General features: G+C 42.4%; 2 protein-coding genes across 7 annotated transcripts in view; one reads left to right on the forward strand and one right to left on the reverse strand.

The window, feature by feature from the left end:
• Window positions 1-3732: 3732 nt before the first annotated feature.
• The window catches only part of LOC117588272 (LIM domain-containing protein jub), a 144318-nt gene continuing 121558 nt past the window's right edge, over window positions 3733-26492 (forward strand). For 3 of the 6 annotated variants that reach the window (XM_034279426.1, XM_034279428.1, XM_034279429.1), the window contains exon 1: window positions 3733-3889. The gene's annotated coding sequence lies outside the window, so the exon portion shown is untranslated. The remainder of the gene's footprint in view (window positions 3890-26492) is intronic. The other 3 variants (XM_034279432.1, XM_034279433.1, XM_034279427.1) reach the window with 2 other exon arrangements.
• LOC117588276 lies at window positions 16945-18274 on the reverse strand. Its single transcript, XM_034279444.1, has 3 exons — window positions 17896-18274; window positions 17151-17833; window positions 16945-17085 (listed from the first exon to the last, which is right to left on the reverse strand). The coding sequence occupies exons 1-2, from the start codon at window positions 18175-18177 to the stop codon at window positions 17162-17164; spliced, it is 954 nt and encodes a 317-aa protein (XP_034135335.1). The 5' UTR covers window positions 18178-18274; the 3' UTR covers window positions 16945-17085; window positions 17151-17161.

Genomic DNA, 26492 nt, shown 5'->3' on the forward strand with positions numbered 1-26492 from the left:
GTGTTTTCACCTGCAACGGAATATGCAACTTGCGACTGTTTTGAGGGGTTTTTCCTTGTTCCTTCCCTGTCCTCTGCTTCTTCGTCTTTCTTTTTTTTGCCCATTATTTTGCTTTGTTTTGTTTTTGTGTTTTATTTTTGTGTGTTTCTCCCTCCTCTTGGTCGTCCTGAGGCCCCAGTGGATTAACCCCTGGCAGGACATTCGTGTGCCAAAAACGGCGAAGAGTTTCCTTCTCTTTTTTTTTCAGCCAGTAATTTCAAAGAATATTTCAGAGATATTTGAATGTTTAAGGAAGTTGCTTTATTAATTAATTACTTATTTTTAGAGCTTTAAATATATTTATTTATAATTTATTTGACATGAATTGAAGTTTTCGCTTAGATCATTTCTTAGAAGTTCATAAAATGTTGCCAAATAATTTTATTCTTTGCGAGGAATAGTTCTTGAAGTGCTTAAAAACAATGACGACACACACACAAGGGTTAATAAATGTGTGTCGATTGGGTGTGTGTGTGTGTGTGTGGGGGGGGGGGGGGGGGTAGCCATGTCTTTAGCCCTGTCTGCAGTTGCAACTGTTGGCCTGTTGATGCAACACACTGACACACCCAACCAGACAACCAGGCAAACAGCTGTGTGCAGACATTTTAAGCAGCCTGTCTCTCTGTCTGTCCTCTGTCTGAATCACACACACAAACACACGCATATGTATGTATGTATACATAATATATACATTTATGTACATGGCGCATAAAAGTCTCTGCTTGCCTAGGCATAGAATTGCTTTTGCGTCTCGCTGTCTGACTCTTGTCTGACTCCCTGTCCGATTGTCTGAATGTCTGGGCATTGCTTTAACTGTCTCTCTCTCTCTCTTACTCACTCTCTTCTCCATGTCTATGTCTGTCTGTTTGTCTGTCACTCTGTCTGACTACTGTCTAATGTTGTTCGCCCCAGACCCTGCCCTGTCTCACCTCTGGCTGTCTTGCGCCTTCTTTTGAGAATTTTTCTGTCTGTTTTGTTGTTGTTGTTGCCCGGCTAACTGGAGCTTATCATGGCATTAGCTCTGCCATTCGATTGTCTTGGGTAATTAAAGTCCCAAATGAGTAGATCCTTTCTGCTTTGCACGTGTCATGCAGCAGCAGCCCTCAGTCGGTTCAAAAATCTTCACCTTCAGCTTCTTATTATGATCCAATTAAAATGAGGCAGCGCCTTGTTTTCCTTGCATCTGATTTTGCTCTAATTAATTATCGCTGTAAACACCTATTAAATCCTTTCTCCATCCTTTACACACACACACACACACACACACAATAATGCGGGAAAGCGGAAGCCGATGCGCAAATCTTTTCCGTGTATTATTTTCTGCTTCGTTTTTCTTTTCTTTTTGTTCCGGCCAAAAGGCTTTGAACTTGAACTTTTCCTTGAGCGGATAATCAGACAGGCAGAGCAACCTACTTATAGCTGCTGCAGAACCCACAGAAAAGCTAAAAAAGAAAGGAGAAAGAAACTTTTTCAATGCCAAACAGAGAGCAAGAGAGAGAGAGGCTGACTGACGCACGTTTTCAGCAGGCTGTGTCTGTCGCTTTCAGTGACTTTGACTCTGAATCTTCTTCCCCCTCACAGCATCAGCATCATCATCATTTTCATCTTATTCTTGCGGCTGATTAAAATATGCAAAAGTGTAAAACGGAATGCCAAGGACAGGACAGGACAGGACAGACGAATAGACAGGCAGACGATGATTTTATTCATCCAAAAATTGTTGCTGAAAACCAGGAAGAATCCAAAAACTAATCTAGAATACATTTCTACATTTTTCCTGAACGATGAATGTTTTCTTTATAAATTAATTAAATATATATAAAAAAAAAGTATAAAATATATTTAAAACAAAAAACTGCCACAAATCGAATCAAATGAAAGACGCCCTGGAAAAGCTACGAGGTAGCAGCCATTCGATGGAGAACAAGTAGCCCAAAAAGTCGTCATAATTCAAAAGTTGACTTGACTTTTGTTACGCTGCTTTGACTTCTGTGTGTGTGTGTGTGTGTTTTTCAACGTCATAATTAAGCGTCATGCCACATGTTGCAGCAGCAGTCAAAACTTTTGCCATCTAACACACACACACACATATGGCTTTCTCTTGTGTTAATTTCACCGAAACATTCTCTCTCTCTCTCTCTCTTTCTCCCTCTATTTGTGTGTGTGTGTGTGGCACTTGAGGCAACAACGCAGACAGTTTACAGACTTTTTAAGGCAACAACAACGAACGAGCAACTGTGTGTGGCATTGCCATTCAGCTTTTGCCTCTTCCCACCACTTGCCACTGCCACTGCCACTGCCACTGACTCTTGTCCTTAGAGAAGGACCTCCACCAAACAACAGAGCAGAGTTCCCCCTGAGCCTCCTTCCCCCTCACAACAAGAACAACATTTATTTCGGGTAATTAAAATAGTGAAAGTTCTTTGCCATCTCTCTCTCTGGCGCTCTCTGTCGTATTTGCACTCACTTTGTGACATTTGCCATAGCCTACATTTAAGCAAAATGAAACAAGATTTGTGCATGTAATTAATAAAGGCCCTCCAAGGCTTTCTTTAAAAACACATAAAGAGTTTGGCAGAGGATAATTATTAACCAGAATTTTATGAAGATTTTCTTCGATCTAAGAAATAGTTTTAAGGATTTGATCGGTTGATGCGGTTCTTTATAGTAAAAATATATTTACGTTGGGCAACAACTATTGGAGCTTATTTCAACTAAATATAAAAGAAATATAGACACAAATTTCGCACATTAATAATCTCAAAATTGTATTCATCTCTCTCTCTCTCTCTTCTACTTGCAGCATATTCTTCAAAATTCCAAATTTCAACGAAGAAGAAAGCGTGTAAAACTCAAAGAGAAAACAAACAAAAAAGGAAACCAAAAATCTAAATGCAAATTTCACAAAGCAAACAAAATCTCGGCAACAAATCGAAAGGCAACTCTAGAAGAATCCACTCAACACGCTACAACTCTGGCAGTGCTCTCTGGCTAAAAAATAAATAAATACAAGAAAGGAATAAAAACAAAAGCGAAAACACTCTCTAAAGCCCCCCCCTACTCTCACACACACACGCATACGCATACGCACCGTCTCCCTACCACACACACACACACACACACACACACACGAAAAGGAGTTGGTACAGTCACGGCTCGACTTGAGGTAAAAAGCAGCAACAAACCAAGGACCAATTAAATGTTTATGGAACAGCAGCAGCAGCAGCAGCAGCAGCAACAACTCTTCAAATAAATAAAATAAAAACTATTTTCATCTGTTTTTGGGGCTACTCTGTGAAAGAAACTAAACAAAAATAAAAGAGAAAAAGGAAAAAGGAAAAGAAGGAAACACAAAAGGAAGGAAAGAAACATTCTCATTAACTCTTAGTCTCTGTCTCTGTCTCTGTCTCTCTTTCGCGCTCTCTGTCTCTCTTTCGGAACGATTTCTATTTCGGTCTCAAAACAGTGTTGTAAAACCAGCCCCATTAACATTAACAATATTTCGGTGTGCAACAATTTCGAAATAAAAATTTAAAGTTTGAGCCAAACAAAAAAGCAACAACAACAAAAACAAAAACAAAAACAACAACTGCAGCAGCGACAACAACTACAAGCAACAACAAACAAAAAGAAAAACAAAACAAGAACAAGCTGAGAAAGAAAAGTAAAAGGAAAAGGGAAAAAGTAAAAAGTAAAAACAACTGCAACATCAAAAAACAACAAATAAAAAATAATAAACAAAAAACAAGCGACGTAGACGACGGCCCCCAGGACAAAAATCAATTGCAAAAATTGAAACTTATGGATTGCTGGACGGGTAACGCCCGACTGGCGAGTGTTTTAGTTTAAGGTAAGTTTTGTCAACAGATTTAACGGAAATAATTATAAAGCAGCAAAATATTAATAAATAATAATGGAATCAATGGCCGAGCACTGTGTGGCCATTGACTGCCATTGAAATGGAACTAAAGGGGGATGTATGTACTTAAGTAGGAAGCCAGCTTGATCCTCTGCTCTCTAATGACTGTACATATGGTGTACTACTTGGCCCGTTCATGAACAAAAGCATTAGAAGGAATGCCGCACACGGGGCGGCACGGCACGGCACGGCGGCACACAGGGGCGGGACCAAAACGATTACTCTTTTGTGGGGTAAGGGTAGCCGGGCACCACCAGCTGTCAATCAAAGAAAAGAAACGTACAACAACAGAAAACCAGCAACAACGACGAGTGCTTTGACAGCCATGACAGACTGATGACGATGACGGCCATGTGACTGTATTTGCTGTTTTTTCTTCGTTTTAGCTAATTTTGGAAACTGCAATTAACGCATAGAGAGCGTACAAAGCGGCGCACGGAGAGGTTTTTGGGCTAATTAAAACAATTTCGCAAATGTGAAAAAAAAAAATTTCAATTGAAAAAACTGCAAAAAAAAACCTACAGAAACCTTCAGACAGACAGACAGCGCGCCATGTTTGGGTACACACAAACACACACAAGTGTTTGACAGCAAACACACACACACACACACACAGATCTCTGTTTTTTTTGTTGTTGTGTGTTTCTGTGGTTTATTTTGTTTGGTACGATCTTTTTTTGTTGCTTTTTTTTAGCATTCACTTACCCCATTGTTGAGGGGCAGACCGACGTCGCTTTACTTCCGCTTCGATCAGCGCCGAAAACCCAACCCAAAAACAACAGCAACTGCTTTTGGCTTCTCTCTCTTTGGTCTTCTCTGCTCATTATGATCCCATATGCAGTGCGGCGACCTTGGCCTTCAAAAATCACAAATCACCAAACGAAAAAAAAGCCAAACAAACAAACAAACAAAAATTGTGCAAATAATTTTAGCATTCTTTTTTTTTTAATGGACTTTGTGGGTTTACTAAAAAAAAAATGAAAGGTTTTCTGATGTAGTAATTTGGATCAAACGGCGTCTAGTTTGTTCCGGGGTGTGCAAAATGCAACGCAGGACGCGACGCACTCGTTTGTGCTCGTATTTTGCGTGGAGTATCTCTCTATGCCAGAGTGGCTTAGCTCACTTTCAATATCTGTTCGTAAACAGAACAAAACTTCTCCCACAAAAGGTACAAATTTAAAACCAAAAAACGCTGCATTTATGACACGATGTCTACAGGATGGCTTCCTACTGGCGCTTCAAACACGAATACAACCAATAAGAAACAGCCGCCGGTTAAGGAATGGGAGGAACTGACGATTGACAATGAGGAATCAGAGATCTTTACATTCGCTGGCTATTTGGTGGCCTCTTTGGCTGGCATCATCTCTATTTGGGCATGAGGCCATACCATGTGAATATATTTTTGTAGCTTTGCTAGCGGATCTGCTACTCTTGCCGGAGTACGTGACGGCTGTCAAGGATGCTGCTCGCCGCCACTGCGGTCCGGTGTATCGGGCTAATCGAGAGGCAAACCCATCGCATTTGGTTGATGGGCAACATTGGACGCCAGAAGGGCTGTATATGTCGTTGCCTTTTCGGCGCATATTTTGCCTATTTTAATTGGTTCAGGCAACAGCTGACCGACAAGGCGAAGGCCCACGACAATGGGCTCCGCATCCGAGAGGCCTACGAGATACCCTTCCGGCGCAGCCCGAACATAATCCAGGCTAGGATTAATATTATCAGTTGTTTGGCAATTATTATTGTTTTTGGCAAAATTCTAAAAGTTTTGTGTGTAATAAATTCAAGTAATAGAAACGAAAAACACTTAAACAAAAGTTGAAGTCTTAGAAGAACAAAAGAACATTCTAAATGAATTTTCAATAGAGACTCACGGGCCAGCTTCCAGCTGTTGCTCTCTTCCAGCGTAGCTCAGCTGAATGACTCGCTGCCAAGAAGAAACCGTTACTTCTATTAACTGTTGTTGGGTGCTATATCTGGTTTGGATATCTCCATCCATCTCCCAGTTCCCAGGGTAATTAATGGAAACACTTGGCACCCCGTATGACAAAAATGAAGGCCTAATTCAATGAAATGGCATAAAACAACACACAAATAGTACAGAGAAAGAGAAACAAAGGCAAAGGCAAAGGCAAAGGCTATTTCTATTGATTGAATGTGAAGAAAGAAGAGAGAGAGAGAGAGAGAAGTGCCAGTTGGCAAAGTGAAATGCAACGACGATGCAACAACACAAGAAAAAAAAACACAGTTACACAGCTTACATAATTATGTGCAATTTATGCGGCAACGTGACAAATCAATTTTACTTTACCTCAATTCGGTTTTTCCTGCTTCTCAGAGACTCCCGGGCGAGCAACTCAGACTCTCTGTCTTTCCCTGCAGCGTTGACAGCCAGATATCTGTCTGGAGTTGAAGTGTTTTTGAGATGAAACTCAATACTGGTAGCACTTGGTGGCCTGCAGCAGCACTGCCGCTTGCATCGTTCGTTTCGGCCAGTTTCTAGTTTCGCACGCTCAATTCTGTGGCATGGAACCGCTATCATGACTTGGCCCAAACCAAGCAACAGAAAACAAAACAAAAAAGCAGCGCTAGAAGTAGCAGTAGAAATTCTATAGAATTTTAAGGGGCAAATAAAGTTGCATTTGGTAGTTGATTGTCGCTAGAATGGCCCGGAATTGGGTTGGGAACTATTTTGAAAGTTCTCTGGAAAATCATACACTGAAAACATCTCAATTGTTGCCCATCGAATTGGTCTGCTTAAGAGATGCTAATTTTTTGCTCTAGTTTTTCTCTGTGTGTGTGTGTGTGTGTGTGTTTATTACGCATACGCCACCGCGTGTTTGCGTGCTAAACTTTTAATACGCTCTCTCTCCGTTCATGCATTCATGGGTTGTTTTTGCTGTTGTTCTTTTTTTTTATGTAATTCCTGCTATATTTTCTGTACATTTTTTTTATCGAAAATGCGTGCTCAGCTGAGCAAAGAAATACTGAAATGCTCACGACGTTGCAACGTGCAATTTGCAACGCATGTGGCGCCCCAATCATCAGCTGGGTCGTACGTACGTACGTACATGCAAGAGATTATGGCACCACAGGCCAAGCGATAAATAGAGCTCTGGTTGAGCACTCGCTTGTGATCGTATTTCTGTAGACCATTCAGCGCTGTCTCTCTCTCTCTCTCTCTCTCTCAGAGTGGCTTAGCAAAAGTACGTTGAAGTCATTTTACTCTTCCATGGCATATCTTCATACAATTCTGCCAGAGCTCACACGTTTTCAGGGTCACCACTTGATTGATTTGCTGCTAATTGAAAGCATTTCGCCCCGTCAAAGTTCAATCAATTTGAAATGCGTACAAAAGTTGGCTGATTAGGGGTTGGAGGTGCCACGCTTTACCCTTGACTGCTGCTAAGCCACGCTGGGAGAGAGATAGGGCGAGTGCGGGACTGCTTTTGGCGGAAGTGATTAATAGGCGAGCAGACAACAAAAGAACTTAAGAGAATGCAACAAATGCAAATCCCAAATCAAGAGAGACGCAGTGAGAGCTTGCGCATGCAATGCCTCGTGTGGGGCAGGGTCACCCTAAAGCCAAAAACCAAAAACAAAAACAACGAACAAACTCTTTCCCTTGTAATTGTTGTGCGCTTTCGTGTGTGTTATCGCTGTGGCACTGCAACAACTACAAACTATAACGCAATTATATGCAACGCTCACACCCATCCCTCCCAGTGCGTCTTGCACCCACGTGGCGCCCACTTATTTGCTTGCGGTGGGCAGGGGCGGCCAAATCGCATTTTGCGTGCATCAATTATTGCGCATTTCTCAGTTTGCGCTGTTCAACTTTTTGTTTTCTTCTTCTGTTTCTTCGCCTGCGTTTTTCTTGTTTCTTGTTGCTTTATTTTATTATTTCGCTGTGTGGCTGCTGGCTTGGCTATTGCCTTTTATCTGACAGCCGCCGCCTGTTGTTGTACAATTATAATGCATAACACCCGGCGAGCGACTGAATGGCAACAATAAGAAAAGAGCCAGGGGTACTGCTAGCAAGTAGAAATATTCGTAATCCATGCAGGCAGAGAGCGACTTGCGCAACTATCTAGAACACTTGAGAGATACTTTGTCTCTTTCGCCTCACAGAGTGGCTTAGCAGTAAAGCAGGCATACAAATAAACTAATAACATAAACGATGATAAGCTTCAACATGAATCTTATGGGTTATTTTTTCATTGGAATTATAATAATATAAATAAATATAAAAAAAAATAATATTTTGATGCATGAAACTTTCTCCATAATTAGCCATACATCAATATACATATTTTGACCTTCTTCCCATTGTTTTTATCTTGATTTCTATTTATATTTTGGTTGCCTTAAATACTTCTCTGGCAAACTTTAAATCAAACTCACACGTGCCGCATTTTGCAGCAGGTGTATGAAAATGGGAAAAACATTGGGCAACCAAAATTGAAAAGAAAGTAAAAGCTAAAAACCTTAAAGCCCATAGAGCTGTGATTTTGTGTTGCCCCTGCCTCTTGCCTTCGCTGCACCGCCAGTACATTTTCCCTGATTTGCCACACCATTGCGTATGCGTGTTAGCAGAAGGTGTGCAGGTGTGCAGGTGTGCGGTGTGTGTGTGTATTGCTTTTTGGGCGCTGCGTGACACATTGTGTGACTGAGTTTTCAGCTAATGGCCAAAGCTAAAACAACAGCAACTATTGGGGGGGGAGCTGCACTGCACGGCTTGCTGTTGGAAAATGTTGACATGCAAGTGCCAGCCAGCACCCAGTCCAGTGCAAGTCTCTGACCCATTGGCAATTAGCATTTTGGATGGAGTTGCATTTTATTTATTGTTTAACCAAAAGAAAAAAGAAACATTTTCTGTACATACAAGTACATATATGTGTAGGTATATCGTACATATAAAATGGTTATATCTGATCGTTGTTTTTGGCTGTACAGTTTGCAGCTTAAGTTTGCGTGTTCGCAGCAGTTCTCTGCTGTGCGTGTGTGTGTGCTTGTCTGTGTTTGTGTGTAATTGTGGATTAATTATAGCCAAGGACCCCACAAGATACAAATAAAGATACAAAAAGTATCTCGTATCTCTGTGCTGTTTGTGCGATTTCCGTCCATTGGGGCACACACACAGAACAAGGTTAATTCAGTTAGCCATTGTATCTGTATCTGTATCTGTATCTGTAACTGTGTGCTGTATCTGTATCTGCTGCCTGCTGCCTGCTGCTCGCTCGTACGCTCACTCCTTTGTTTGTTGTTTTAATTACGCTTCCACGTTACATAATAATTTTCAAATGATGAGCACGCACCCACACACATATTAGAGCATCGTCCCGTCTATTATTTGTCATGGAATGGAAAAGGGAAGGCCTCACGCTTCGAATACATACAGAAATACAAACATGCTACGAAAGAAAAAAGAACAGCCAGCCGAGTGGCACTGCTGCATAACGCGTCAAGCATTTTGTTTGCATTTCCTTTTCTTCAAAACTTTACTCACAAAACAACCAAAACTCAACTAAACTGGCTTATGTTTCGTTTCCAAAACTTTGATGAAATGCATTGTACCCTGTACAAAAGGGTATTTGTGTTTTTTGCCTAGGGTTTCTTTTTTGGGTGACAATTTTTGGTTTCTTTCTTTGTGGCCTTGTGGCTGCCGCCGCTCTTCTTGTTTTATGCCATTTGATTTGCGTTTGGAAGGGGCCAGCAAAAAATAAAATAAACCAAAAAAAAAAAGAGTTTCCCATGAACAATCCGGTTTGATTTTTGGTTTTAGAAATTGTGGAACATACAAGAGCAAAAACCAAGCGAAGGAGAAGCCACTTCAATGCTTGGGAATATTTGTTTCTCTGTGGCCACGAATTTCGGAACACACTTTTTGGGGAAATCATAGAAATATTTGTAATTTAGAGAGATTGAGGGACACAGTACTCAAAAATAGTTGGTATAATGACATCAGAGACAAATGAAACCTTTGGAGATTGCGTGGATTGTTTTACAGTGTTGGATTTATTTCAATTGATTTTATTTCTCAACTTCCCGAAGCCGAAACCTTCCTGTGAAACACGAGAAAAGTTGATCGTTTATTTGCGGTGAAGTTTTGTGAAAGAAAGGCTTGACCTTTTTGTCCATGTCACCAGCTTTAGACAAAATGCTTTTTGGCGGCAATTAGAAACTGAATTTCACCGCCAGAGAGATGGAGAGAGAATCAGCAAAAAAAAAGCGGCACCAGCGACCACTTCTTCTTCGTTTTGACCATTGCAAAATGTGTGTTCCCATGACTTTAGGCCAAAATGGTGGCAACCAAAAAAAAAAAAAGCTAAAAGAGAACTTTCGAAAGTTGAGACAGAAAACAGCAACAGACGAAGAAGCCGCCGCCGCCTTGGAATGAACATAAAAATAAAGGAGAAACAAAATGCATAAATTTGGCATAAATAATGCCCTCACCTCAGCAACACCCCTCTGGGGATGTGGCTAGTGGAAAGGGGAGGGGAGACCTGGGCATGCCACCCCCTCACGACTCTGAAGCGTTGAAAAATGATGGCAACTCTCACAAATAGCCAACCGAATGATCTCTGTGTTGGAGAAAGAGAGTGAAAGATACCACATAAATGTTGGAGTCGGCATTAGAAAGAGTGTCGTGGAAGGGAACGGTGAAGGATGAGGATTAGGAGGAGGAGGAGTAGGAGTAGGAGTAGGAGGCGGGGGAGAAGAGGCGTGAAAGATCGATTGTTGAATGCGAATGCGGGCATTATTTTACCATCATCAAAGGAGTTGGAGAGCGGCAGAGAAGCTTAAGAAAAAGAGTCAAACCCACGGGCGCGAAAGTAAAAGTTGTACAGATATTATATTTTATTATTTATAAGCTATAAATAATGGAGTTTATGTGCGCTGCACCCTTATATTTTAGAAGCAATATTCTTTTGCAATTTTGGAGCCAAATTGTGGCACTTCAAATTGTCAAATATTTCTGCTAAAACCGACAAACATTTTCCGAGCAGAGGGGAAAACAAAATGAAAATACTTTTTAGTTGCTTTTTCTGGTAAGAATAGCTGAAAGTCTTACTACTTGAAGGACTTTGGGCTACTCTCAAGCAGAGTCAATGGCTTCTAATGTAACCCAAAAAGGGGGGGAATAGCCAATAGCTGAGCCAGGTGTACATTTTTCATAATATTTTTAAGCTTCATCATCCTCAAACATATCTTTAAAGACTAAAACAAATACACATCAGATTAAACTGCCTAAAATTTTTACCAGCAACATTAATTAATTTCGCAAAAAGTTACACCCTGAAAATAAAGGGGGGTAAAAGCGGAAAACATCAAATGATTAATACAATTCTTCTGTGAGGCTGAGAGGCCTAACACAAATTCGCGAGTCTATTGAACTTTTGTGCCGTGCAAATAAAAAAAGAGCCCACAAATCGGAAAAGGTTCAATGAACCCCGAGGCGGCGGCCAAAAAAACTATGAAAGAGATCAACGACACGCACTAAAATTTCTCAGGCCAGCCAGCCAGACAGAGACAGAGACAGAGCCAGAGCCATAGAGAAAACGGCGGCGACAGCGACAGCGACAGCGCAGCACTTCAATAGGCCTCAAAACCATGCAAAAAAAAAAAAAAAAAAATGAGGCAGAGGCACGCACAAAATTCGCAAAAAGTCAATGAACTCTGCTGGCGGCGGGCAACGTTCTCTCTTCCAGCAAAAACACAAAACACAGCTGAGAAATTCGCAAATCACACACACACGCACAACATCAAAAAAGTGCGTAGCGTACGGGCGCACGCATCGAAAAGACAACAAAAGCAAATAAATGGCAAAAGGCAAACGCCAAACGGCAAACGCAAACGCAAAGGCAATGTTGCCAAAAATTAAGCCTTGGCCTGCTCTCGCTCACGGTCTCTGTCGCGTCTCCATCTCTGTCGCTCTCTCTGTCAACATTTTTCAAAGTCAAGTTGAAGAGCAGCGGCCGCCGCCGTGAGCGACGTGCGTGTGTGTCTGTGTTTTTGCGATATTTTTGCAAATTCTCTTGTTCTTCGGCTCTCTTGTTGCGCTGCGTACGGGTGTACGTGTTCGCTCTCTCTCTCTCTCTCTCTCTCTCTCTCTCTCGCCGTGTCTTTCTTCTAATCGCTTGCTTGCTCGCTCGCACGCTCACACTCTTCTAATCGCTCGCTCGCTCACACGCTTACCGCTTGCCGTTCGCGTCGTCTGCCGTTTGCTTACGCAATTTCGCATATGTTTGGCAAACACCAAGCAACAAAAAAATATGGTTTTTTTTTCGCTTCTTTCGTTTATCAGTCACACTTGACATTTTCGTTTCGGGCAGGGGAAATGCCCAAGTACATAATTACGAACAAAGATACATATTTATGTACATAAGTCCTACACAGATCTATTTTTAATTCGAAATTCCCCAAGAAACATTGCAAAGAACACCAAAATCTATAGCTTTAATGACATTTGAACTTAGATGTTCATCAACTCAGAGCAATTCCAGAAAGAAGCAGACATTAAGGGGTTTATTGATCAAAAAACGCAGAAAACTTAAGAAGAAATAGTTCAGAATTTCTTTCAAAGTGTCACTCAGAATACCTAATTATGGATCTAGACTTTGCTTTGCTGTACATTCAATGCAACAAAAAACAATTTATATTTTTGCACATTTATGATTGGGTCGTTTTTTGTGTTATCGCAGCCACGAAACAGAAGAGAGACGAAGCACGTACGCAGCGTTTCAATGAACAAATTCGATATAGAAGACAAAAGTATTTCAACAAATCGGGAAATGCAGAACCCGGAAATGATCTCACAATTTGATTCGCACTCAAAGGACACTTATCCCCAGATACTTTTTAGGTTTAGTTTAGAAGATCAAGATTCGGGGAATTTTTTGATTTTCTAATCTCACAAAAAAGTATCTTTTGCTGCTGTCAGCCAGCTGTCCAAGAAGACCTTTTGGCTTTTTGGCATTACAACACGGAGAGAAAATTGCAATGCGAGACGCAATCATTAATCAATGACAGCTCTTCCTTACATTTCCATAGTCGCAATCGATTTCAAATGGATGCGAAATATGTCTTCCGCATTGTGCCAAAACGGCGGTGTGGGGGAAACATATGTTATCTGTATCTGTTAGATTTCGTATGTAGGTCAGGCGCGGCAGCAAAAAAATGGCAAACAAAATGTGCAAAAAAAATTCGCACGCACTCATAAACAAAACACACAAAAAAAAAAAAAAAAAAAAACGAAATATAATCATAAAAAATCAACATGGAAGAGAAGAAACGAGCCGGGGGCCGCCGAAAGCCGGCTGCGTAGATTGCGTATACGCAATGTGTGTCAAGGACAGATATGTGCGAATTTTTGTAGTTCCCTCTGTCCACCGCTGGCGCCCCTTAGCCATCCCTCTCTCTCTCTCCGCTCTTTATGTTTCACTCTCGCAAACTGTTGAGAAATAGTTTGCGTTCAGCTAAAATTAAACCCAAGAACAACAGCAGGGAACAATGGCAACGCACCTACTGAACTAATTTACTCAGTCCCGCCAGTGTGTGTGTGTGCGTGTGCGTGTAGACTGCGCGTGAATGTGCGTATCTGTATAGATAGCATTGAATTTCAGCTAGAAACACTTTTTTGTGTGCCATTTCGTCTCTGGGTTTTCGCAACTATTCGCAATTCACGCCCACGGTCAAGCCAAAGGTCAGGCCCACAGATGCGGGGGGAGGCCACACAACCTAGCAAATGAGCAATGAATAAATACGTACACAAACATCTACATTATGTACTGATGTACATATGTTTGTACGCATCATTTTTGCCATATCTTTTAGTGTTCATTTCTCCATGAACTTACTTAAGTTGGATCTACGCGCTTTGAGGATTATTAAATGCTCTAATTTAAATTTAAATTTAAATTATAAAAACTGTGCTGCGGAATATATTCAAACAATTCAAGATTGAAGGAATTTCTTTGATTTCGATTTCTCCATAAATGTTGCATAGACCATGGCAAAGTCTAACTGCCCCGCCAGCCCCATGGTTAGAGTATTATTTCGCACACACAAAAATCTATATGTATGTATGGTTCGCTGCCTAACTGTTGTGTGCCCCATCGCAAGCAGCTGTGCTTCTGCGTTCCTCTCTCGCCCGCCCGCTCTCCCGCTCTTCTCTACGTCACTCTCTACCTCTCCCTCTCCCTCTCCCACTCATTCGTTTTCTATGTATGCCAAATTTCCAATTGGGTCGCACGCACAAGATACTCTTTTTTTTTTGGTTTGCGAATTTCTGTGGGTCTGTGTGTGTGAGCTTTTTTTCGCGAGCGTCGCGCGTTGATCGCGGAAACGAAACAAAACTTTTGTTGTTGCTGCTGCCGCTGCTGTTGCTGTCTCTCTGTCCCTCTCTATCTATCTTTATCTGTAGCTGTATCTGAGTGCGAAACACAACCGAACGCATTGCGTAATCGGCGCTGTACTTTTGCTCAGCGGACAGCACACAGCAGCAGCTTGACAACACACAGGCAGCACCTAAACGGGTAGAAGGTCAGTGATGAGGAGGCGCAGGGTTAGGGATTAAGCTAGTTAATGCTACCAAGTTTAGCAGCAGCTTTTAGCTAGTTAGCGCCTCGCGGAAATGTGCATAGAAAGCCAGACAGAGAGAGAGAGAGAGAGAGAGAGAGAGAGAGACACAATTGATAGATGGCACAGACAGATGTGCAGATACAAAGATACTTTACTCTAGAGATGGCCACATAACTGTGGACTGTATGTAGCCCTCCGCTCAAGCACTATTTCTGTTGAAAACAAAACCCATTTGGCATATATTTAACCAATAAATAAATATATATTTCATTTACTCCATGTGCTATGTGCAGGAAACAAAAAAGTTAGAAGTCAATTTGCACTGACGGAAAAAGAGACCAACGCAAGTCGAAGGCGCCCTGACGTCGGGCAATGACGCTGCACCAAAACTGAAAGTTTTCCTGTGCGTAAGCGGCTATACATTTAGAAGAAAATAAAAGGAAAAGATACAGATACAGATACAGATACAGATAGAGATAGAAGCGAAATGGAGGTAACGCTGCCAATGGATGACTCAAAGCCCGCACCAGCAGCAACGAATTGAATTAGCAAAAAAAAAAGAAGGAAAATAAAATTAAAGAAAAGATGAGTGGCACTGGCAAAGCCAGTAGGTGATTAAGCTGATGGTGGCAGGGGTGTTTGGGGTGCCAACAAAAGTTTTATAAGATTTGTAGCTACAGAAAGTTTTTAAGAAATTATGCAGAAAGGGCAAGCGAAAGAGTGGGAGAGTGGGAGAGAGACACGAACAATCCTTGAAGTAAAATGAATGGAAAACATTAATGGAACATTAAGAAATGCAAAAAGATTAGACAAAGATCATAAAAACTTGTGTGAGAACACCAGGATAAAGCTAATAATTATATAAGTTACGTGGATTTGAAAGGAAGCAAAAATGTAAGACATTTTATTGGGGTATGCGCATATATTTTTGATATGCATTTAAATATGTCTCGAATATCCCAGAATATCCCAGTTGAAACTGCAATGAGGCGATAAGCAAAATAATATAGAAAACTCCTTCGATGTCCAAATAAAACTTGTTAGTTACCTTGAAGAACTATGCATGAAACCGAATCCTTTTGGGTCGCATTTAAATCCCCCCACAGAACAGGTAGAATACGAAACTTTTCGCATAAATTAAAAACAAAAACAAAAAGAATCCCCCCAATGGAGAAATCTTTGTTGTAGAATTCCCCAAAACAATAAGAAAACAAAAAACTCACAGCGATCGTCACATAGGCAGAAAACACAGCAACAGCAAAAATAATGCTGCCCGAAGAGGCATTCCACTGCCGGGTTGACTTTTGCTTTTTGTGTACAGTTGTTTCAGGCTGTTGCTTTTTTTTTTCTTTCTTTTGGGTTTCTTCTGTTTCGTTCTGTGCTCTATGCGGGAATTGAAATGTGTGTGCTTTTGTGTGTGTTTTCTGTTTCTGTTTCTGTTTCTGCTTCTGCCTTTTCTGCTTTTTCATTTGCAAAATTAGCAAATTTTGTGTGCTGCTGTTCTGTGCTTGTGTGTTGTCTTTGCTGGGGCAAACGCACAAAAGCGCGTTAGGAATCAGTAAAAGAAGCAACGAAAATAAGAACATAAAGTAGTTGGAGACGGACAGAAGTAGAGAGGAAGAAGTCTCTGTCCACAGAATTTAGGTCAAATGCTCGACTGCCGCAGCTGCCGTCGCCGCTCTGCTGCGTGTCACACAATTTTTGCGAATTCTTCTCACATTTTTTTTTGCGAATTTGTATACCCTAGAAAAAATGGGAATGATTGATTGAATGAGTAAGTTACAGCCGAAATGTTTATTTATCTTATGTCAGGTTTATTATTATTGTTTATTACTGTTAGAAGGTAAATGCTGATCTGCTCTGTAAGGGTATCAAGGGATGCGACACCCAAAGCGTGACATTTTGTTGCCTATTTTTTTTATGTTTTTTGCTGATTTCATTTATCTTTTTTCGGGTTTTCTCTGTGTTTATTTGCCTTGTATTATTGTAGTTGTGGCATTGTGGTTGTACTTGTTGTTGGTGCATTAACTAACGGTTCATCAGAACGATTTCTGTGCCTACTCTCTGCCCCCCAGTTGGAAGTGTTGGGGCTGCCTCAGCAGCAACAGAATCACTCAGTAAATACAAAAATAACGAGATTAAATCAAACAAACAAAAAAAGGGCTTCTTCTCTTGGGTTTATTTATCGACAGATTCCAGGAATATTTTTGAATTGTTTTCGCTGGTCTTCGACTGAATTTGGATTCTCTTTTCCAAAACAAAAACTGAAACTTCTCTGTTATTTTGAATGCATGGGGAAATATTTCTAAAGTCTTCAGATTATTTTTATTTATAGTTCTGTATTAATACATAATAGAACATCAATAAATTCCAAATATTCACAGCCTAAACTTATTCAAATTTCGAAATTTGTACAACTTTTCAAACCCGTTCTTAAGTCTCTAATTAGATTGAAGCTGTCCCATGCAATTTGTTTTGTGCTTTTTGTGATATTTACTTTCGATCCTTGTACTATTATCCTGGACATTCAATTTGAAAGGCTGTTAAATATTATTTGAAACATTAGAAAAAAAGTGTAACATCCATCACAGGGGTGATATCAAACCTTATATGGGTTCAAAGGGTTTTCTTTTTCAGATTCTGCCGAACACCTCCGATTGCCAGTTGCCAATTGGTTTTCACACTTGACTTTTGATCGGTTTTGATCGATTTCTTGACAGTTTTCTTCGATTTTTGCTTTTTCTTGTGCTTCATGGAAGAGTTTTCAGTTGTTTTGTTGGCATTGGCATTGTTGCCCGAACTGGATAAACTCCAACGTTTGGGGGTTATCACTGTTCCACTTTTGTGTGTTATTTTCTTCAGGCGCCTGCGTTTTCTCAGTGTCTTCTGCGCGATGCTAACCGTCGACAAGATGCGTCCTTTGGATGCATTTGATCCGCTGACCTGAACGTTTGCCACTGACATCGGCAGCTGTGGTGGCGGCATCAGAGTGCGTATCCTTCGACCAGAAGCCGGTGACACTCGCACATTCTGCGGCGGTAGACTCTGGGTGGCGGCACTCTTGGGCGACAGGGTGCGCATGTTGTCGTACTTGGGCTTCTTGGCGTTCAGCTGAGCTCGCAGCTTGCTGGGATTCGGCGTTGGCTTGTATGCCTCCACCGTGTACGAGGTCGAGCCATTGGTGGATGCCGCGGAGCGTCCCAATGTCCATAGACCGTTTCGCTCCTTTTCAAAGGCGCGATAGACAAGGTGACGCGGCACGGGAATGGGCAGCTCCGCATGCCGTTGCTGGGGAAAAGGAGGGAATATAGAGATTCGAATTACCACGATATTCGTACCACAGGACATACCGAATCGTAGAGATTCCGCTGTCTGGTGCTGAGTTTAGGCCAATTAATGACCGCCCGTTCCAGGCCCTCATCAATGCTGCAGTTGTGCATTATGCACGCCTCCCGCACACAGTTGTAGAACTGCAGGGGAGTTGCATCCTCCGGTCGGAAACGCCCGAGGGCCTTGATCAGTAGCGCCCTTTGGTTTTTCTTCTCATTCTCTGGCAGCGACTGGCACTGATTCGGCGGCTCCACTTTCTCACTCGGCTGTTCCCGCTGCTGCTGCTGCTGTTCTTTTTGCATTGTTTCAGACTGAGACTTTAATGATACAGAAACGGAAATTTTGTTTAACCTTTTTGTGTGTAGGATAAGGACTGTAGGAGCTCTGAACAAAAATGGTAACTCAATGGAGTGGCAAATGAAATGAAACCAGGAGACTACTTTGTGTGGGAAACCACAATGCTGTCAGGCAGTGTTGTAAAATTACAGCAGCTATGGGGACATGCAGCTTTGTGTTTAGTCCTTCAGTGTTGAATGTTTCGTCTGAAGTTGACTCAATCAAATCGATCGAGTAAACGCAATCGATGCGATCGATGTATGCAGATCCAATCTGTCTCCTCTCTGTCTCTCTCTCTCTCTCCTTATCTTACTCTGCCTGAGCTGTGGCGTGTGTGTTTGTTTGTGCTTTTGTTTGCACACTTGAGCGAGCTTTGAGCTTAACCTTGAGCATGTGCTTGCGGTTTCTCTCTCTCTCTCTCTCTGCCGATCTCTCTCTCCCCCTCCCTGTCCTGCTCTCACTCTAATAAGTTCTAGCACTCAACGCATGCATTCAAAAGAGGAGCAGGCCATCAGGAAGAAACATGAAAAGGCGAAAAAGAAAAGGTGAAGAAGTAAAATAATTATTGAGTACCAGAACTGGCAAGTTGAGGAGCTTCTAGCGACTCTAAATATCCAACTATCGAGATCGAAAAGGTTTAGCCAGAGTAACTTCGGTCTTACATCTGTGTTCTGCCAAGAACATCCGTCGGTGCTTTGAGTTTTTAAGCCATTTATCTCACATCCATCCTAAAGGGTTGCTCCTTTATGCTATTCAAATGATGCCGAAAATACTCCAATCCTTCAAAAAAATCTCTTCGCCCAGCGAGGGTGCCACTCAGCAATTTTTGACATTTATTTCCTAGCAATGGGCGCAGGGCTTCTTGTTTGTGTCCATGGGCCAAATGGCAGCCAATGGGTTAAACGTGTAGGCATAGGGCCTCTCCCTCGCACCGCTGGCAAACTATTTGCCATCCCGCACACACACACACACACGAAGACACGCACTGTAGGCGGCGGCCCAAGCAGCAACCCTTACCGCCGCTGCGTGACTCTGCTGAACAGGCAAGCAGTGTGGAACAACCCCTACCTACCTACCTACCTTCTGGCCAGCCCACCCTTGTGTGCTCTCCTCAACCCCACCGACAGTGAACGTGTTGGCTGGTGGCGGGGGGGAACCATTCGTTCGACCATTAAATGCGTTTCAGCCAAAGAAAAGAAAGACGAGGAATGGCAATAAGCAAAAGAGAAAAGGAAAAGGAAAAGGAAAGAGAAAGAGCCACAGCCAGGGAGTGTGTGTGTGTGTGTGTGTGTGTGTGTCTGAGTGTGTACTTCTCTAGGTCTGCTGTGTTGTCCTTAGCTGAAATTGAGCTGCTACCCCTACTGCCAGCCCCATCCACATCCTTGCCTAGCCACACAGACACGCAAAACCCAAACCAACCACGCCTACTCTTTGACCTACACTGAAAGAAAACGCGAACCCATGGCTTAAAGGACGATTTATGTAGAAATTATGTATTAAAAAATGCAATTTAATGAGATAATTCGCAGTATTTCCTCTCCTTATTTTGAAGCACATCTTTTCTGCACCAATGAGCTCGTTTTTTTGGTTGCAGTGTAATTTTGTAAGCCTTGCTTTTTGGGCTTTGCGTGCTGTGTGGGACTGGGGGCTGTACAACAAATATTTGGACTATTGCTAGACACACACAGAGAGAGAGAGAGAGAGAGTGCTGGCGGTGTTACCTGCATTTTGCTCACCCCACAGCAAACCCTACTTAAACCCTAAACACACACATTTTGCACATTCTGCCATCAATTTGTAGGCGTGTGCATGTGCGTCCCACAGCACGAGAACAGGGCCAAAAGCAGCGGCCATTGGAATGAAGTTATAGTATAGCCCCAGCCCTAGACACAAGTGCATTATGCACATACATACAGATGCATATACATATACATACACATATACGTACACATGTGTGTGTGTGTGTTGCATGTGCATCTCCCTTTTGGCACCGAACGAATCGCTGGAGCGTATAGTGTGTGCCAGAGCGGGATGGGCTGAGTGGAGTGTGTGCGACAGAGGGGCGGTGAGGGGGCCTTTCAAGGAGGAATGGCATGGCATTTGTGTGTGTGTGTGCGTGTGTGTGTGTGTCGTGTGAAAATATGTTTTCTTTCATTTTTTTTTACATTTTTTTGTTGTATTTTACACAATTTGCATTTGCGCAAAAAGTGCAAAAGTTGACACACGCAAAACCCGGGCAGCTTATTAGTGTCAATGTGTGCACACACACACACACACACACATATCTCTGTTTGTGTGTGTGTGTGTGTGTGGACGCCATTTTGCTGGACAGTTTACCCTACTCCCTATTCGTATTTTTAGTTGTTTTCTTCCTTTTTATTTATACTTTTTTTTTTTTATTTTTTTTAGTTTTTTGTGCACTTACTGAAATTCTTTTTCAACCTACACCTATCTACTCTCTCTCTCTCTCTCTCTCTCTCTCTGCATTACTAACCATCCATCTTTCTCCCTCTCTCGTTACAGGTGAGTCGCAGCTCTTTATTTATTAATGGATTTTTCATTTACCCTTGAGAAACGGAAGGGACGACAAAACTTGACGTCACCCACCCAATGGGTAACAAAAAAATTGGTAATACTCTGGTAAATTACAAAAAAAAAAAGAAAAAAGAGTGGACATAAAAGGGGATAAAGGGTGGGCTGTGGCAGCTTGTAGTTGCTCCGGACGGGGGCCGGCTATAAATCAATTGAAAATAATTTGTTCGTTTTCGTTTTGTTTGCTTTTGCTAATGAAAATTGAATTGATCCATTGATTCCAAAAGTTAAGTGGCATCCCCCCCCCCCCCCCCCCCAGCAATGGCCATGAGATAATTGCATTTTAAGGCAGTTTTTTGGGGAGTTTTCGGAAATGCATTTTCAAGTTATTTCAGGTATTTGCTGTTTGTTTTATTGGAAATGTCTTGAAGTCTTGAAGAAAATTACTTAAAAAAGTGCTCCATCTCCTCCTTTATTTATTTATTTGTAGAGCATATTTTTTTCAGGAAGATCAATCATAATCTGAATCAGAATCTGGAAAGCTGGAAAATAGATTGAGATTTCAGCATTCTCCCTCTTGGGGATCTTTTCTGACTTGATCAATAAACAAAATCCAAACCAAAAAATAAACAGAAAACAAAGTAACATAAGAGAAGAACCCCCAAGGATGCCATTCGCAATGAAGGAGATTAAGTTTTGTACATGTAGCGCAGGGTATGGGCAATGAGGATTGTCTTGCAATTCGATTCAAGCTGAAATTAAGGCCTAATAATATCTTCCAGGTAGAGGGCCCAGATCTAAACACAGAACGTGACAAGAGTTCACATGAAATCAGTGCCCCTGCTGCTCCTCTCTCTCAAGATCTCTCTCTCTCTCTCTCTCTGGGTGTTGCAAGTGTTGCGCTTTTGGCATTTTCTGGCATGACGGAATGGGGGCTCCAGCTGCAACCCACGAAAGATTGGAGCCGCGAAGCCAGCGCAGCACCTACACTTTTGCCCCGAAAGCAACTTGGCAGCCTCCTACTGACTCTTCCAGCTTCCAGCATCCCAAGCATCTTGACTTCCATACCCTTTCTCCATTGTGGGCCTGTTTTGGGTTAACAAAATAGTTCAACGAACCAAACAATTATTGAAAGTTCTTTAGCATTGTTCAGTTAAATGATTGTTTGGGAAACGCGTGATGCGGCAGCGCACCTCTTCTGATAGATTCCCAATGATGTCCCCACAAGCGTTTAATATATTCCTCGACTAAAGTGACAATTTGTTCATAACAATCGATATGATTGATCCATTTGAATCGCTTTTATTGTTGGAAGGATTAATTGTTTATGGCTATATAGGACATGGCTTGGTTTATTTGTGGTAATTAATCTCTACTTTTTATCTATGAAGTATTTTTAAATTTGACAATCGATAAATGCATCCATGAATTACCTTTATAATCGTTTCTCAGTCTTAAAATGCTTGGTGTTAGGGCATTCTGTGTTCTGTATTCTTCTAACTCAAAGTCTTTTTGTTTGCCGCTGCTGCAGCTTCTGATGTTGTTGTTGTTGTTGTTGCAGTCGTATGCTGCTGCTGCTGCCTATCGTCGTTGCACTTTGGTTTTTTTGCTGCACGCAGAGCACGCATTTTCAGCGTGAAATGCAATTTCTGCGCCAGAGGAATTTCAATTGTGTTGGTGTGGCCACAGCGGGCTGCTGCGGGGCAAAGTGGGAGTGTAGCAAGGAGTTGGGGGCCCTTGGACTATGCCTCTGCCTCTGCCTCTGCCTCTGCCTCTGCGTATGTGTATAATTTGGTTTCCTTTTTGCCCGTTTTTGAAAACTCCCGCAACAAAACGGATGGATGATGGGGCCCCAAGTCAGTCTCGGGTTCTCTACGGTTCTTCGTTTCTCGATCTCAGTCGCAGTCGCAGTCTGAGTCTGAGCAGAGTTTCTGCTCTTTAGGTGCTCAGCATTTGGTTGTGTCAGTTCGTCAGTTTGTCAGTCAGTCAAACGCACGACGCTCACGCAGTAGATCACGCAATTCTAGAGGGAGATGCTCTGGAGCCTGTGGAGACTTTACTTCTTTTGCCAATTTTGCAGACCAAAGACCCGACCCATCGCATTCCTGCCTCTTCAGCTTCAGCTACTTCTACTTTTTCCAACTCTTCTTTCTTTACTTGTTTTGTGCGTTCCTTTTTTTTTTAATGTTAGTTGAACTTGGAGGCCAAAGCAAATTGCAGCTCCACACAATTTCCAAGACGTCAAAAATCTATTGTTGCTCTGTTGTTTTTTTTCTTCCCGCTCTCCCCCGATCACCGGTTGGTCTGCACTTATTTTTTGTTGCTGTTGTCGCGGGTGTGTGCTGTAAGAAAAACCAGAAAAAATCTCTGCTGGGTATCTCGATTAGCAAATCAAAGTAGAGCATGCGAAGCAAGAGTTGAGAATTGCTTGGGGGGGAATCGTATTTTGTGTCATGGATATGCCAACGTTGCCACGGATCTATAATTGTTTTTCCAACATAAAATGTACTTTTTGTAATGTATTTTTCTTTCACGTAAATTCTCGATTCTTACTTTGGATTTCTCTCCCGCAAATTTGATATTTTTTCCTTGATTTTTTCTATTAATTTTGAATGCATGAAACTCTGGGGCTGCTTTTCTCTTAATATTTGTAATGTGTAGCATCTTAGATTGCTGCCCCAAAACCCATTGACCTTTTGCATTAGTTCAACGAGAATTCATTATGCACTTATCCTCTGGGACTCTCAGCTGTTCGTCCATTGTCCTTGCCCGTTTATATACTGCACTCGCACATATTTTATTTATCATTTTTGTGGCGTTTCGTTCTTCGTGTTTGTTGTTGTTGCTGAAGTTGCAATTAAAATAATTACGATAATTATATAGTTACTGTTTGCCCTGCGCCCGAAGGACCTTTGTGGCAGGCAGCCCTTGCTTCCCCCATGGCTTCCCTATTTTTATTATTTATTTTATAGATTCCCCGGCATTTGTCGCCCAGACATGCGACAGAGCGAATTACGCAGAAATTGCCATGAAAACTGCTCGATTTTTACCCCTATCCTTTCCAGTGCATTCCAGCAGGTCCTTTGCCGCTTCTGCTTCCCCTCCGTTTTATATAGAGTGCTTAACCCCTTAAACAGGGTCTCTCTCTCTCTCTCTCTCTCTCTCTCTCTCTCTGGTCACATAATTAGCCTCTGAGTAAATAATTAACATAAGTGGGGGGACCGGACACAAGTGGAAATAAAAAAGGAATACAAAAAAAGGCAGCTGGAACGCGCCACCGCTGGAACGAGCAGTTCCAAAAGGCACGAGTCTGCTACATATATTTGTGTATCTTCCTTTGTTTTTTTTTTTGGCAACTTCCCCTTGTTGTATCTTTGATTCGCTTCGCTTCGTGTTGGCGCCTTGTTTTTCAGCTTGTTATTTTTATTTTTTATTATCCTTATCCACATCTGCCCGCAGGTCATTTCTGCATTTAAATCGATAATTTGCATTGTGGCTGGACAGGCGGTGGTTTAAGCCTCTTGGCAGGTGAAACAAGCGGGATATACGTGGCTTAGAAAATGCGTTATTATGCAATATTATTCTGACAAACACAAACAAAGCTGAATTGCCAAGAAAGTTGATCTAAATTGTTCGCTCTGTTCTGTCTCTCCTGCCTGTTGTCTTTCCAATGGCACAAGTTCAAGCCCCTGTCCTGTGCCACTTCCTTCTGTGGTTTGTGCGCGCCCTGCAACTGGTCAAACCACAAATAACTGCAGGTCCAAGACCTTCCCAAACAAAAAAAAAATAAAAAAAACCACACAGAAACGGCCCAAAAGGCTAAGCAAAAACTGACTGTCCTGTCCGTTCGTGTCTGATGTGCTACTCTTTTATTTTGTTGCTGCTCTTGCTCCAGAGTGTGGTCCTCCGTTCTCCGTTCTCCGCTCTCCGTTCTCGACTTCAACTCCTTTTTGGACCACAATCAATGCCTGGCTGGCCATTTCTTTGGCCTCTTTTTTTGTGTTGCTTTTTGTTGTTGTTTTTCTTTTTTTGGTTTTGGGGCCATCTGGCCATTGTGTTTGCACCGTTTTGGGCCAGCCTGCCTGCCAGGCCTGCCAGGCCTGACTGACTGACTGACTGACTGACTGACTGACTGTTGTGTGTGGTCAGTGTTCGGGTTTTGCTGCCTCTCTGGTCCCCGAGTTGATTACTTAATTCTATTGATGACGTTTTGACTGATTGCCTTATGAGCTTTCACTTTTTTTCTCCTTTTTTTTTGTGTGTGCGGCGCACTGCGTTTCGCAGTTATTAACTGCTGCTGCTGCTGCTGCTGCTGCTGCCGCTGCCGTATGAATTATTCATGCAACAACCACAAGGCGCACACTTTGTTGCCGCCTTGCTGCACTTTTTTTTGCTGCTGCCACTGCTGCTTTGGGACTTCATCAACGTTGAACGTTCATCTTGGTCTTGGTCTTGGTCTTGGTTTTGTCTCATTTTTGTTTTTGTTTAGTCCTCGTCTTGGGGCTCGGGCTCGCCATCGGACTCTCTGCTCTCGTTAAACGTTTCAATTGACATTGCTGATTACACTAGACAGCAGGGACAGGACGGACAGGCAGTGCAGTTTTTCTTGGCTTTTGCGTTCCTAATTGAGGAAATATTTTTCGGTAATATATTTACGTGGCTGGAGCATTTTAATCATCATTTATCATCATACAATTTGAAAGGAAATTATGTTTTTAATGTACATTTCAAAGACTTTTAAACCAAATGGAAATGGACACCGATCTTTGTTGCTTAGTGTTTACCGCTAGATGACTTTATTAACGCCACTGGTGGCAACATGATCATCATGCAGCAGCAGCAGCAGCAGCGTGATCGGTGTCCAGCATCATCATCATCATCGTTGTCGTCGTCGTCCGGCCTGGCCTGGCCTGGCCTGGTGGTGTCCAATCAAAGCTGCCGACAAAAGTTCCGCACTCGAGCGGGCGGACAGACAGACGGACCGACGTCGGACATGCCGGAGTGCATGATTTAGTGTCAGGCAAGGCGAATTCCTTCACACCTGCTAAAGTCTCTCTGTCATGTCAATAATGTCGAAAATGCAACACTGCCACAGCAGCAGCAGCAGCAGCAACAACAACAACAACAACTCGGTGTCTGCATGCTCCTCCGGGCTCCCTCGGTGTGTGTCTCTCTCTCACTCTCTCCCGTTCCTGGTGATACCTGATAATGATGTGACAAAACAGCGGTTGACTCTGCCCCGCGGGCGAATTGTGGCACAGCAGAAGAACCCACCATGGCCATCGCCACATTGCCTAAAGGATGCCCAAAGACAGGGAGGAGGCAGCCAGCAGACAACTGGCCCCACATTTTGGCCTTCTTTGGGATGGGGGAGTGTTGGTGGGGACCCCAGGCACGTCGTCGTCGTTGACTGTCATTAACGTGATTTTGTTGTTGTGTGTGTGTTTTTTTTTCTCTTTCGCTGCCTGCTGTTGTTGTTGTTATGCGTTATTACGCGTGCGCGCAACGCTTTCCTAAAGGAGTGGTGCAGTGTGGTGCAGTGTGGCCTGGGGTCGGTCTCTTCCTCTCCTGGCAATATCTCCCAGCAGCCTCACGTTAAGCTAAAGTGACACTTTGACAGCGATGCGTGATAAACGACAAAAAGGCAACAACACCACTCCTCTCCAGCTATTCTCTCTTCCTGCTCTTGCTCTTGCTCTTGCCGTTGTTGTTGTTGTTGTTGTTGTTATTTTGGTTACTGTTTGTTGCT

This window comes from Drosophila guanche, unplaced genomic scaffold (genome assembly GCF_900245975.1).
Source record: "Drosophila guanche unplaced genomic scaffold, DGUA_6, whole genome shotgun sequence".
Taxonomy (NCBI): domain Eukaryota; kingdom Metazoa; phylum Arthropoda; class Insecta; order Diptera; family Drosophilidae; genus Drosophila; species Drosophila guanche.

Coding starts and splice junctions, on each gene's coding strand:
- LOC117588276 (XM_034279444.1), bottom strand. CDS start 18,177: ATGCAAAAAGAACAGCAGCAGCAGCAGCGGGAACAGCCGAGTGAGAAA. Junction 17,834..17,895: donor AGCGGAATCTCTACGATTCG/GTATGTCCTGTG, acceptor CCTTTTCCCCAG/CAACGGCATGCGGAGCTGCC.